At 52.4% G+C, this 12,686-nt stretch overlaps 5 protein-coding genes across 5 annotated transcripts; 2 read left to right on the forward strand and 3 right to left on the reverse strand.

The window, feature by feature from the left end:
• Nucleotides 1–646: 646 nt before the first annotated feature.
• Nucleotides 647–1,546, forward strand: APUU_20096S (pyrroline-5-carboxylate reductase family protein; the record flags this gene model as incomplete). The annotated part of the gene is made up of 2 exons (XM_041698699.1): nucleotides 647–1,196; nucleotides 1,242–1,546. The coding sequence occupies 2 exons, from the start codon at nucleotides 647–649 to the stop codon at nucleotides 1,544–1,546; spliced, it is 855 nt and encodes a 284-aa protein (XP_041551858.1).
• Nucleotides 1,547–1,810: 264 nt separating this feature from the next.
• On the reverse strand, nucleotides 1,811–2,722 carry APUU_20097A (uncharacterized protein; the record flags this gene model as incomplete). Its single annotated transcript, XM_041698700.1, has 3 exons — nucleotides 1,811–2,019; nucleotides 2,069–2,276; nucleotides 2,327–2,722. 3 exons carry the CDS (start codon nucleotides 2,720–2,722, stop codon nucleotides 1,811–1,813), a joined length of 813 nt encoding a protein of 270 aa, XP_041551859.1.
• A 348-nt stretch (nucleotides 2,723–3,070) lies between these two features.
• Nucleotides 3,071–7,716, reverse strand: APUU_20098A (uncharacterized protein; the record flags this gene model as incomplete). The annotated part of the gene is made up of 6 exons (XM_041698701.1): nucleotides 3,071–3,476; nucleotides 3,533–3,762; nucleotides 3,816–4,049; nucleotides 4,099–5,031; nucleotides 5,080–6,621; nucleotides 6,667–7,716. 6 exons carry the CDS (start codon nucleotides 7,714–7,716, stop codon nucleotides 3,071–3,073), a joined length of 4,395 nt encoding a protein of 1,464 aa, XP_041551860.1.
• A 456-nt stretch (nucleotides 7,717–8,172) lies between these two features.
• Nucleotides 8,173–10,203, forward strand: APUU_20099S (uncharacterized protein; the record flags this gene model as incomplete). The annotated part of the gene is made up of 7 exons (XM_041698702.1): nucleotides 8,173–8,205; nucleotides 8,251–8,274; nucleotides 8,330–8,445; nucleotides 8,491–8,834; nucleotides 8,878–9,167; nucleotides 9,217–9,663; nucleotides 9,712–10,203. The coding sequence occupies 7 exons, from the start codon at nucleotides 8,173–8,175 to the stop codon at nucleotides 10,201–10,203; spliced, it is 1,746 nt and encodes a 581-aa protein (XP_041551861.1).
• A 118-nt stretch (nucleotides 10,204–10,321) lies between these two features.
• On the reverse strand, nucleotides 10,322–11,131 carry APUU_20100A (uncharacterized protein; the record flags this gene model as incomplete). Its single annotated transcript, XM_041698703.1, has 3 exons — nucleotides 10,322–10,486; nucleotides 10,549–11,019; nucleotides 11,084–11,131. The coding sequence occupies 3 exons, from the start codon at nucleotides 11,129–11,131 to the stop codon at nucleotides 10,322–10,324; spliced, it is 684 nt and encodes a 227-aa protein (XP_041551862.1).
• Nucleotides 11,132–12,686: the final 1,555 nt, after the last annotated feature.

Genomic DNA, 12,686 nt, shown 5'->3' on the forward strand with positions numbered 1-12,686 from the left:
TGAAGGATGAAAAGGAAAAAGACAGCAAACAGTGGTGGGAAAGAAAAGGGGCCGGGTGTTACGAAGCTTATAACCCCGCATTCTATAGCAGGCCACCAACCCCGCAAGTGAATTGAGAAATGGCGATATCCTGGAAAGACGGGGATTTCCGGTACACGAGCGGGGGAGCTCCATGTGATGATTTGCCTTCGCTTCTACTGGCTGGACCTGGAGCCAGATATAGCGGAAGTAACTCCAAGCAAGCAGTGGAGCAGGAGCAGTGACCAATGTGGGCGTTGGAGAAGTAATCGTCGGTCGCCGTGAGGGGTTGTTCCTTTTACTAATAAGGGCGGTCTAGGCTGGATGCACTTGGAAGTTGGCTGGGCTGTGAGGATGTGAGGAGGATGTGAGGAGGCTGTGGATGGGCTGATGTTTATTAATGATGAAGCCGTTTTTGATGTACATGACCGTTGATGCAGCATGAGCGAATAAAGATATGTCTGATTAATGCAGTCTTGTGTCTGGCTGGTGCTCGACACCTGAGATATCAGGCCGTCAGGCACAGATCACATGACTATGACACATCCCACAATCTGCAACCCCGCGTCAAACACATCAACTTGACGATAGACAGATCAAGCCGTTTAACATATACAAGCTGCTAATAATGCCCTCTCTGCAAGACAGCAAGCTCGCCTTCCTCGGCGGAGGCAACATGGCCTCGGCCATCATTGGCGGCCTCCTCAACCAGGGCATCAACAAGCAGAACATCACCGTGTCCGAGCCATGGGAGGTCAACCGCAACAAGATCGCCGAATTGGGCGTGAACACGACGACTTCCAATGTCGCTGCCGGTGGCGAAGCCGACCTCATCATCCTGGCCGTCAAGCCGCAGGTCGCCAAGACCGTCTGCGAGGAGCTGTCTGAGGCGTGGTCCAAGAGGTCGACATTACCTGTTGTTGTCAGTATCGCTGCGGGCATTACTCTTGGGAGTATGCAGCAATGGATCCGGACTGCGGATGGCCGGAGTGCTCACCTTGTCCGCGTCATGCCCAACACCCCTGCGCTTGTTGGAGAGGGTGCATCGGGTCTCTTCGCCAGCCAGGATGTGACCGCAGAGGAGAAGGAGCTTGTGGGTGCTCTCCTCCAGAGTGTCAGCAAGGCTACGGAGTGGGTTGACAAGGAGGAATTGCTCGACGTTGTGACCGGGCTATCAGGTATGTCCCCAGAATACTCTCGAAGTGCGCGTACTAATTCGCCAGGATCCGGACCTGCATACTTCTTCGCCATGGTCGAGCACCTCGTCGCCAGCGCCACTGCTCTTGGCCTTCCAGCTGAACAGGCGACCCGCCTGGCAACACAGACCTGTCTCGGCGCCGGCCGCATGATGAAAGACTCGCCCGACACCCCGACGCAGCTGCGGAAGAATGTCACTAGCCCGAATGGAACAACACACGCCGCCCTGGAAACCTTCAAGGAGCTGAACTTTGAAGAGATTGTTGACAAGGCCGTCAAGGCTGCGACGTCTCGTGCTGCTGAGCTGGGCAACACCCTGGGAAAGGCCTAGATAAAAGTGTACTATAGACTAACACGAACGAATACCATGATATTCTGATATCCGGATGAACCTGATGTACATCTTGAAGGCCCCGCTACACAATAAACCATCGTATAGGTCGCCCTTCTTTCATGGTGATCGTGGAATTTGCCAAACCAGGTAGGGACAAGCGTCGGGACTGGACGCCTTATCTGTCAATGCATCCTGGGCAGCAAAATCCGCATTCGACATATCAATACAATCAACACCACCTGAAAACGCCAGTCATACCCATCATTTGACATCGCCCAAGCCAGTAAAATACTGCACCCCCGCCTTGAGAATCCCAATAACAACCTCAATTTCCTCCTCGTCCCTCGGCGCATAGATCAAGACATACTCCGTTGGAATCGTAGAAACCCGCCCAAAGGTGACATTCCTGAACACACTCGATCCAGCGAGCGGGAATCGCTGGCCCCAGCCAGACTCGATGACGCGTTTGCCTGCCTTTATTAGCTTTGCATATTAAACGTAGTAACCAATGGGAAATACAGTCAGCCGGTGCCAAGGTGACATGCAGCGAATAATCGCTCGTCCCATGGACATGGCAAATCTCTCGCTTCATCTGCCTTGCGACGGACGTTAAGGGCACATGGCCGCAGACATGGGCGGCGTCAGTATGGCGCTCTAGAATAGAGGGGACACGGTCCACGATGTGTGCATTCCGCTCCAAGAATGCACCATACGCGGCCATTAATTTCTGCTTTCGTTAGCCAAGCCAATCCAAACCCCGATATAAGGTGCACATACATCTCTAACTTCAGGACTCGGCCGCTGGTTCACCTGTCGCTGGGGCACAGTGAATTCTCCCATGGCCGGCCGTTGACCTTTTCTATGCGGCAGGTTGGATAGAAACGAAGCCTGCTCGCCAGACTCGACCTTGCAATCGTACAGCATTGTCCCGAAGGGTTCTCTGCGCAGCGGGTCGAAGAGTAGTTTCACGAGCAGCCAGCCGAACACATTATACGGTGGTCCGCCCGGGCCAAGAAGGAGCCATGACTGATAGTCGCGATACGCTGCGGGGAGCAAGAGAGCGATGAGTCCTGCCGGGAGTGCTGCGAGCAGGAGGCGGCTGCGGTCGGCGAGGGCGGGGGTTTGAGCGACGAAGGAGTGCGCTCTTTCGGTAACGGTGGTGATGTAGGACATTCTGTCGGTTTATTGTGTTAGATGGAGAAGTGAAGATGGAGAAGGTGAAGATGATGACGGAGTTGGTGTTATATACTCCTAGCATTCCGGAATTGGACGGAATCCGGCTGTGGCCTGATCGGACGCCTTACTGGGCGGATTTCGCCAGCTGGAATATTTCAATGCCGTATTTTATTTTATTTTATTTTATTTTTGAAACTTAGTTTTTATTGTTCCAGCCAGAGTCGACGTTAATTGCTTGGTCTCGGTATTGTGTTGGAGATATATATCCACCATCATTCAGATCAAATATAATACTTCTAAGAGCTAATCCATATGTCCAGTCTATCTATCATTCTATCCTTTAATTTACTCCTTCACCCTCTTAGGAACCCTCATAAGCCAATACAACCCCACCGCAGCAACAACATTAAACACACAAAACGCCCACATAAACCCAAAGTCCCTCCAGCGATTCCCAAACAGCATATTCATATCCTCAAGGAAGTCATCGCTGCTCGCCGTCCCACAGAAACTACAGTTGCTGGCAGAATTATCCACCAGATACCCGCCCTTCGCGTCGATATACGACTGCATGTACTCGCCGCAGCTCATCCCAGCCGGAGCCTCGAATTGAACCAGTTCACTGGTCTTGCAGGTAACAGGGGCGCCAGCGAGAGCTGTTCCCAGGAAACTCTCAATCACGTAGGTGAAGGGGTTGACGCGGTACATGAAGATCCAGAAGCCGGGGAGTTCGGTTGGGCCGGCGAGGACACTATCATTAATTAGCCAGGTCGGAAGGAGGAGTGAGGGAGGAGGAAGGGTACGTACCCCGCAAAAGCAAACATGATATTGAAGAAGAAGTTGAGGAATGCACCGGCGACCTGCTCGGTCTCGATACCGGCGATGAGCATGTTGGCGAATGTGCTGGTGAAGGCGAAGAAGATCCACATGTGTAGACAGATTGTGATGCCGCGCGAATGGACGGCGTCTGTCCATTCTGCATTCCGGTAGAGGCCCATGGGGAAGTACCAGAACAGGAACGAGAAGATGGCCATCAGCTGCTGGAGTTAGCACCGAGACAGACATAGCAAAGGGAATCCGGGGGCCTCACCGAGTTCCACGCCAGCTCGACGATGATGTTTGCGGCGAGAAAGACGACCCATGAGTATGCTTTGGCGGGTCTTTCGCGGGCTTCATATAGGGTGCGTTGAGAGACAAACATGGGCAGGATTTGCTCGACGACTTGACTGAAGATGAAGAGGAAGATGTATGTTGCCAGCATTTGGTTAAACAGCCCGCGCTTGGTGACATCCCCGTTGACCTGGGACAGTCCGATAAACAGGGCCTGAATAGTTAGCTTTAGAACCAGTCTGATCTGTTTGAGAAGAACATACCGATCCAAGACTAAGAACAGACTTGGAGAAAATATAACTCGGCGTCCTCCAATACTGCTGGAAAACACGCTTCGTGACCTGGGTAAGCTGCACAGGAAAGCTGGCAGCAAACTCCGCCAGAGCTGCAGGATCAGACTCGACAGGGCTTCCCTCTCCCTGACGGGATAGACGTTCCAGTTCTTGACGGACACCCTGATATTCGGGGCTTGCCTTCCAGATACTCGGCCAGTCGATGGTGCTTCCATGCTTCGCTGCCCCAACAACATCAAGCATATATTCCGCTGGATTAGTGCCGGTCTTGAACTGCGGCGCACCATTGCGAGTGAAGTAGTCAATAAGCGTCGAGGAGCCCTTGCCAACCTCCCCAAAGTACACAGTGCGTCCACCCTTGGCCAGCAGGAGCAAGCGGTCGAAGCGCTGAAAGAGCGCAGCTGAAGGCTGGTGAATTGTACACAGAATCGCTTGGCCATTGCGTGTTAATTTCTCCATGAGATCGCAAATCGCCCAGGACGTCTGGCTATCAAGCCCTGAAGTCGGCTCGTCGAGGAACAGCAACAGCTCTGGCCGTGCTGCCAGTTCAACACCGATAGTCAAGCGCTTTCGTTGTTCAACGTTTAGGCCTTCGCCTGTATGCCCGACGATGGCATCAGCGCAGTCGTCCAGATCAACTAACCGAATCACATCGTTGACATAGTCGAGCTTTTCCTGGCGGGTATACCGCGCTGGCTGCCTCAGCAAGGCGCTGAACTGGAGTGCCTCACGAACAGTAGACGTGTGCAGGTTCAGATCCTGCTGCGTCACATATCCGGTCTTTCGCTGGAAAGAGGAGTCTCTGAGCTGGCCATTTACCAGCATTCGGCCGGATATGACGCCCATTGTGACTCGGCTCGCGAGGACGTCCAACAGCGTTGTCTTTCCAGCGCCAGAAACCCCCTATTCTGTTAACGATATAAACACAACCTTGAAAGAAAGGAAACTCACCATCAAAGCCGTCAACGTCCCCGGCTTCACCCATCCATCGACATGGTCCAGGATCGTCCTCGTCTCATCCTTAATCTTAACCGTATAGCAAACATCCTGCCAGTGGAAGATGGAAGTCTGCTTCGCAATTCCCTGCACTTCACTCTGCGTATCTCCCCTCGTCATAACATCCACAGAAGAAGAAGGCGTCTTCTCCTCATCACAACCACGAAGCTGTGTCTTCCTTTTCAAAACCTGTCGCGGAAAGACAAGAATCTCCCCCTTAGACCGTTCCGACGAGATCACCTCGACGGCAATAAGATGAATCCCAAGCAAAAAGACCGTCATGGCAACAACGATCCCGAAGTTGCGCCAGCGGTGGGAATCCACAAATCCATACATCACATCCATATGCACACTCCCATCCACAAAACCTTCACCAGGTACAGAGCCTTCAACTGAGCAAACCTGGCCGAGGGCCGGTATTGAACTGTCCATGTAGTCCGGACCGCTAGGAACGAAGTCTATACACGAGAACCTCCGGCCAACGAATTCGCTTAGAGAGAGCGACTCCTGGACATAGAACAGCGGGTTTATCCAGCGGAGCCACCCGATCCAGTCATCGAGGTAAGACTGGGGGATGATGAAGCCGCCGTAGAGCATGAGGCCCAGAATGACGATTGCACAAGGCGCAAGGGCCTGCGAGACGGTCTTTGTGACCGAGGCCAGGAATCGGAAGAACATGGACATTGTGATTGTGACCGTGAATGCGAGGAGATAGAAGAAGAAGAACGGGCCCGGTTCGCGACGGAGATTACCTATGAAGTAGGCCGTGACGTTGATGCAGATGGCGTTGACGAGTTTGAATGGGATGTCCATGGCGATTGAGGCGAGGGCTTCCATGCTGGGGTGGTACAGGGCGTAGCGGACGTGTTTCTCGACGATCTTGCGCTTCGAGTACAGAGTCAGCACTTCGAGGGCGGCGGTCCAGATGTTGATCATGAGGACGTAGAAGATGAAGAGGTTGCGGCGGAATACGCTGGAGCTGTCTTGCTGCATGTTGTAGAAGATGCTGGACACGACGAGGGACTCGAACAGGTTGGCCAGGAGGAGGGTGATCCAGAACCAGGGGTCGGCGATTAACAGCCTGTAGCTGCGCCAGAGATTGAGGATGAACTGGCCGAATAGAGACAGTGTGAATGGCGAGACAGCACGGAGGGTATTGGACTTTTGTTCTGTTCTTGCAACGCGGAATTTCTCAGATTGATCACCACCGATGGGGAATCGTTCTTCGAAGGCTTCAATCTCGGCGACGAGGGACTGGCGCTTCTGGCTCTCGCGCCATGCCTGTGCAAATTCATCTGGACTGCGAGGAGGCGGCTTGCCCTCCCATCCAGGCTTGACGATTCTCTCTGATGGACTGGTCATGGAGGTCAAGAAATCCGGCGTCGTCTGCTCTGGAGGACACTCAAACCCTAAGCCCTCGAAGTATGCCTTGGCCTCGACAGTGCGGCCAAAGAAGATCTGGCGGCCTTCATACAGCACAATGACTTTGTCAAATAGCTATACTGTCAGTACACACCGTTAAACAGGTTAGGGGGTTCTTACATCGTATGCCTCCTGAGGAGCCTGGTAGATAGCGACACAAACACTGCCGCCAAAAGTCTCAGACTGAAGCCGAAGCATGCGACAGAACGAGACTGCATTCGCAGAATCAAGACCCCTGGTGCTATTATCCCAGCACTGCCAGGGCGAGTAGCTCAGGATAGCCTCTGCAATGCTCACACGCTTTCGCTCGCCTCCACTCACGCCGCGGATGAAGTCGTCTCCGACCACTGTATTCTTGGTATGCGAGATTCCCAACATGGCCATAACCACGTCACGAAGATGCTCTGCGTATTCATGTTTATGGCCTGCAAGTCGCTGCGGGCATCGGGCTCGAGCAGCGAAGTAGAGCGTCTCGCCCACGGTGAGTTTCGGGAAATGGTAGTCGACTTCAGCGGTATAGATTGCCTCGCCTTTGTACGCCGTTGCAATTTCCTCCTTTCCGATACCTTGGTAGTTCAGGGTACTGCCATCGGCGACCTGGAACCCATACGTATCGCCAGCAATCGTCTTGAGCAGAGTAGAACACCCAGACCCAGGAGGACCAAGAACGCAAAGCATCTCCCCACTCTCCACCACACCTTCAAGATCCTGCAGGATATCGACGCGCTGTTTCTTTGCCGACCCAAAGAAGCCGCGCACGATTTCAAACGGGCCGTACAGGAAATCCTCCACAGTGCGTTGATGCTCCGCCACAGCCATCTGCCCAAAGACATTAAGATTCTTAAACGCAAGACCCGCCGAGTTCGGCGGACGGCCCCCAAGAGCCTCCGTCTGGTTATTATAGAACGCCCTCACCCATTTCTTCGCGTCAAAGCCCGGACTGTTAGGGTCGAGTGCGTCGTCCGTAGGTTTAGGCAGGATATGGCCGCCCCCCGCGACAGAGATGGAGGTCATCCGCCGCGCGAGATCGTGGATCTGGTCTTGAACGTGCTCCGAGGTTTCCTCATTGTCATTGTCATTGTCGGTCGTGCTCTCAGAGTAGGAGTGGTTGGCTGGGGGGTGTGGAATGCCGTGTACCAGCTCTGGGCCGGGGACGATCGGGGGACGCATTATGGCTGAGAGAACGATGGCGATGACCGACCGAGGGGTCCCACGCCGGGTTTAAATATACAGACTAGATGCAGATTTCTTCTATCTCCGCCGGCCTGCCCAATGCGGATACTACCTGTACTCTTGGGGTATACATGTAGACTGCGGTATGTGCGAAAGTGCGCAGCGGCAGGTCATCCAATCAAAGACGACGAGAATTGTCCAGAAGATCCCCAGCGTCGACTGTGGGCCAAGTGGATCGTCCTCTGGCCAATACACAAGTGCAGAATAAGTGCGAAAGTGCGAAAGGCCGAGACTGCGAAAGTGCGTTCTCGCCAAGGAGGCCCAGAAGCCCAACGAACAGACAGCGCAGTGTCCTTGTGGAATCCGCTGTTTTAACTCATCCTCGGGGTGCGCATTCCCAACATATTTCCGCCTGGCTGATCCCTTAAGTGGCTCTATTCAGTGGTTGTATCAATGGCGTCAGCGCTGCTCAATGGACGACTTGCGGTAAGACGCTTTGGCTGGTCTGGTCTACGATGCTGAGTCTTGCAGTGCACCCATTGCCGCCGTCGAAAGGTATTACATTAACTTTAGGGTTGTCATTGAAGCAGTCTAATTTCCGAGTCTATAGGTCCGGTGTAATCGCGCCCTGCCCTCTTGCGAACGATGTCTGTTCCATCAGTTACAGTGCTCCTATCCCAATAGGCAGCGCAGAACCACTCGCAGTAAAGCAGCATTCCAAACACAGTATGTCATTCCTTGTCTTAATTCTTCAACTAACTGGAGTAGCAGAGATCAACATGCTGTCTTATCGGCTCTGCTGGAGAGACTTCAACGTGCTGAAGAGCAAACTGGGGACGTATCGCAGACTCAAGATACTGTTGACAATTCAGACAGTCAATACTTGACCACTCCCAGCAGACACCAATCCTCTGGCCCAAGACGAGATGGGTCTCCTGCGTCAACACATAGCGTCAATCCTCCAAACAACGAGAGTACATTGGACGTCACATCTATCCTCAGCTGCGCCGTCGACAAAGTCCAGCAACTCAGGAAGAAGCATCGATTCGGAGTCAGAGCACTAACGTTGGAACCGATCAAAATCTCCCCAGAACGGGCAAAGCAATGGATCTACCGTAAGTTAACAACAGTCATTCTTGTTATCCACTAACAGCTTAGACTACTTCACCAATATCGAAGGCAAGCTGCTCCCTGCACTGGTAGACCGCAAGCTCATCGATCTTATGCCCGACCTTATTGACATGGACCATGTTCACATCGACTCCTGTATGCTCATCATCTACTACTGCATTCTGTGGCAGGGACTCTTCTTCCACAAGGGAAGCCCATTCAACGGCATCGACAACCACTACGCAAGGCAGGTATTCATATGCTGCAAGCGCACAATCCCAATCTGGCAGCGAGAAGCCACAGGAACCGTCACCGACTTTATTGCAGCTATGTATATGGTATGCCACCGGGATACACTACACTTGATAATACGTACTAATGAGAAAGACCCAAACTGCAACCGAAAACTTCGACTTCACCCTATCCTGGGAAATGCACAAACTCGCCTGTGAATACGCCCAGACACTCCAAATGCAGAGTCTCGACAGCCTCGACCACCACCCGGGCGGCCTCTCAATGAGCGACCACGACCGCATGGGCATGTGGTGGCTCATCCACCTCGACCTGTTCGCGCGCCTCATTAACGACAAACCAGCCGTATTCTCATCCCAGCTTAACGACTGGAGAGTCAACATGCCGCGTCTTGCAGCGGAGTTCTCGCAGGAGCGTAATGGCGCGGTACCCACGATGGCATTTCTAGTTCGAAGCCGGCTTACTTTCATCCTTATTAGCTACTTTCAGGTTTCAGAGACGTTGAATGACGAGTCGGATATACTGGCTGCTATTAATCCGCTGTGTGAGGACGTGGAGGGGATATTCGAAGAGTGGAAAATGGTACCTTAGCTTCTTTATTATTGCCGACTTATACTGACATCCGTTTAGGAGGAATGGCTAGAAAGCTACAAAGACGGCGACATCAACGGCTGGATCCTCAGCGACCTGGCACTATCAGGATACACCTGCATTCTGTTTATGCTGCGCAAAGCATCCCTCCCGCAAAGTAGCGAGCACGAGGCCATGCTCTCAGACAACGACGAGATGATTCCTAGGAGCGAGCTGTCAATGCGAACATCACGAAAAGTGCTTAAGCTCGTACACAACATGATCCATGTCCTGGCTCTTCCTGGGTCGGAGGCGATGTCGCTGATCCTCGGCACATATCGGGCGTATATTGCGCATGCGCATCTGGCCAGTGGTCTTCTTCATGACCCGGGTGCGTCTACAGCGGATGATGACCTGGATCTTCTGCTAGAGGTCGCTGAATGCATAGAAGGGCTGGCGAGGGAGGTGAATGAGTTTGTCCCTCTGGCAGGGGCTTTCAAGCTGGTAAACAACGAAGTACGGAGGAGGGTGCAAGATATATCAGACAGGTAAAATAAATATTAGAGAAATTAAATTCATAACAGCCCGGGCAATATATCCGGAATCTAGAAATCCTAACAACTAATCTGCACTGCAATGATGATATGTATAAACTATGAACTGACCAGAATCAGCAGCCCTCCTGCCTCACAATGACATTCCAGTTATTTTTATGGAACGCCTGTCCACTAACCCTCTTCGCCTCGCCCATTTTGTTTGTGTAACACTGCCCCAGGATAGCCATGGCCCCATCGGCAATCTGACTGAAACTGGTGAGACTCTTCGTATACGGATCCTAAGGTAACCCTTCAGCATACAATCAACAACACTAACAGAATCAATTCAAGAAAAACTTACATCATTACACCACACAACAGCAGTGTCATACGCACAGCTCACACGCGTACAAGCCCCCTTTCCAGGCCCGTTCGTCGGCTTCCCCTTGACGCCGTACAGATACTGAATACGGTGCAGGGCCTCCATCCACTCCGCGCTCTCCCCCCGTCCACAGTCGATTTGGGCCGCGTGGAAATCCTGGGCCGCGCGCTTTACGTTGACAGACCTCTTATGGACATTGGAGTCCGAGGCGGAGGTGACATCGCGTTCCACATCGCCGTCGTCGTCGTAGTCGATAGCCACGGGTGGGTAGTCTCTCTCCCAGTTTGGATTGTGCTTTAGTGCTTCGGCGCGCACGTCTTCGAGCGTCCCCCTGACGGTGATGGTCTTGTTGCGATCGACTTCGACCTGCCACTCGAGGGGCGGGGTGTACCAGGGGGTGACGAAGTATCCCTTGTGGGTGTGTGGTTCCTTGATGGCTGCGGCGTTTGCCTAGAGTATATTAGAACGGACTGAAGGGATTGTATAGTGTATACAGGATAAAGGTTGGATATACCGCAGAGTAGAATAAGGGCATGAGCCCGAGCAAGATTGATAGCTTCATGATTTCTGGCTTTTGTTGTTGTTGTTTGGTAGCTTGACGTTGAACTTGTCAGTAGAACCAGCTTCTGAATTTGTATAGTAGAAAGAAGTATGAAGTGGAGTTTCACTCAGGGAATAACCCCCATTTATATTCATCTATATATATACAGAAACAACAGACAACATCGCACACACTTCTTACATGAAAGAAAGGTCAAACATCCAAAAGCGGCCACAGACCCTCGTGGCATCCACCCATTATGCCCCGTCTGCACATGGCCAGGTACAGCTTATTGAGAGCTTATTGAGGCCCTATTCCGATGTTATTGACAGATGCTTATTGAGGACTTTCGCATTGTATCGCCGCGCTTAAATCCTGCGCCAGTGCAGTCGCAACAAAGAGGCGTTACACGGGGGCTGTGTCAACACAAAGAGAGCCGCATATCTCGGACTCTGGCTGCCACGAGGCTAATTCCGGTGGCTCAGGCCAGGCACAAGTGCGAATAAGTCAGGGATAAGAATAGCAAGGTTCAGAGCAAGCATATCTAGGTGGCTTAGCGGATCTACGGCGAAGGTGTATAGTCTATTCGGATTATGGTCCGACTGTCGATCAACTGCCATGACTCGTGTGGTTGGTACCCTAATTATGTTCGAACTACGCCGAGGGTTGGTGAATTCGATATTTCATGCTTTACTATTTCTGGCTGGGGCTGTCAACTCGTTGCACTGTCTTTCGATGTCTATCGTTCGAGGTCCTCATTTCCTATCTCGCTACCACCTACATGTCTCTGTTGCAGGCCGTTCTGCATGGCACTTAATTCGGGATCGGTTCGTAAAATAAGTCAAGGGTGGGAGACAGTGCTTTGCACGTTTGCAAAGAGTTCATTAATCTCATGTGATATGTAACTCTCTGGCATCTGGATAGAGGCCAAGTGGACAGAACACTGCCAGCACCATACTACCATGTTCTCTATATCCCGTAGAAAATGGACATGGCCAGGACGACGTCCAGAGCCGCACAAAAATTCACAAGCCTATCTACACCTTCAGGAAGCATATCCTACAGTAAAGCAATAAACATGTCCTTCAGCCCAAGAAGAGCGCACAAACCTGGACTACAAGTCCCACTGCCCGACCGGTATGTCAATAGCAGACGCAAACCAGGATAGCCCGGTCAAGACAACCGGGATCAAGTCTCACTGCTGCAGAGAGAATATACCACGAACCCTATGACTGACCGCAAATCCGATCTACACTACTCCGTCAAATCCCAATGGTGAGATACTTAGCCCCAACAGCGTAATATGTGCCAGTGGGGTCCATCTGGACAGGGGTGCGGACTTAGCCCAACATCATAGAGAACAGGCCTTGTCCGGCGTGGAGAAGAGGGATACTCGATATTGGGACTCCAGATGGGCCGCTGGAGTTCAGCAATTCCAGGCGTTCCAGCCATCTACCCTGGATGAGACCTTCGCCGAAGGCGGTCCTGCTGCCTTTGCAACGCGAGGTGCACTCGACGTACTCTTTTCAGAGCTCTGGATTGATCTGGCAGCGCGTGGTGCGTTCTCTGGGGTCTG

The sequence above is a fragment of the Aspergillus puulaauensis genome, chromosome 2 (assembly GCF_016861865.1).
Source record: "Aspergillus puulaauensis MK2 DNA, chromosome 2, nearly complete sequence".
In the NCBI taxonomy this organism is placed as follows: Eukaryota; Fungi; Ascomycota; class Eurotiomycetes; order Eurotiales; family Aspergillaceae; genus Aspergillus; species Aspergillus puulaauensis.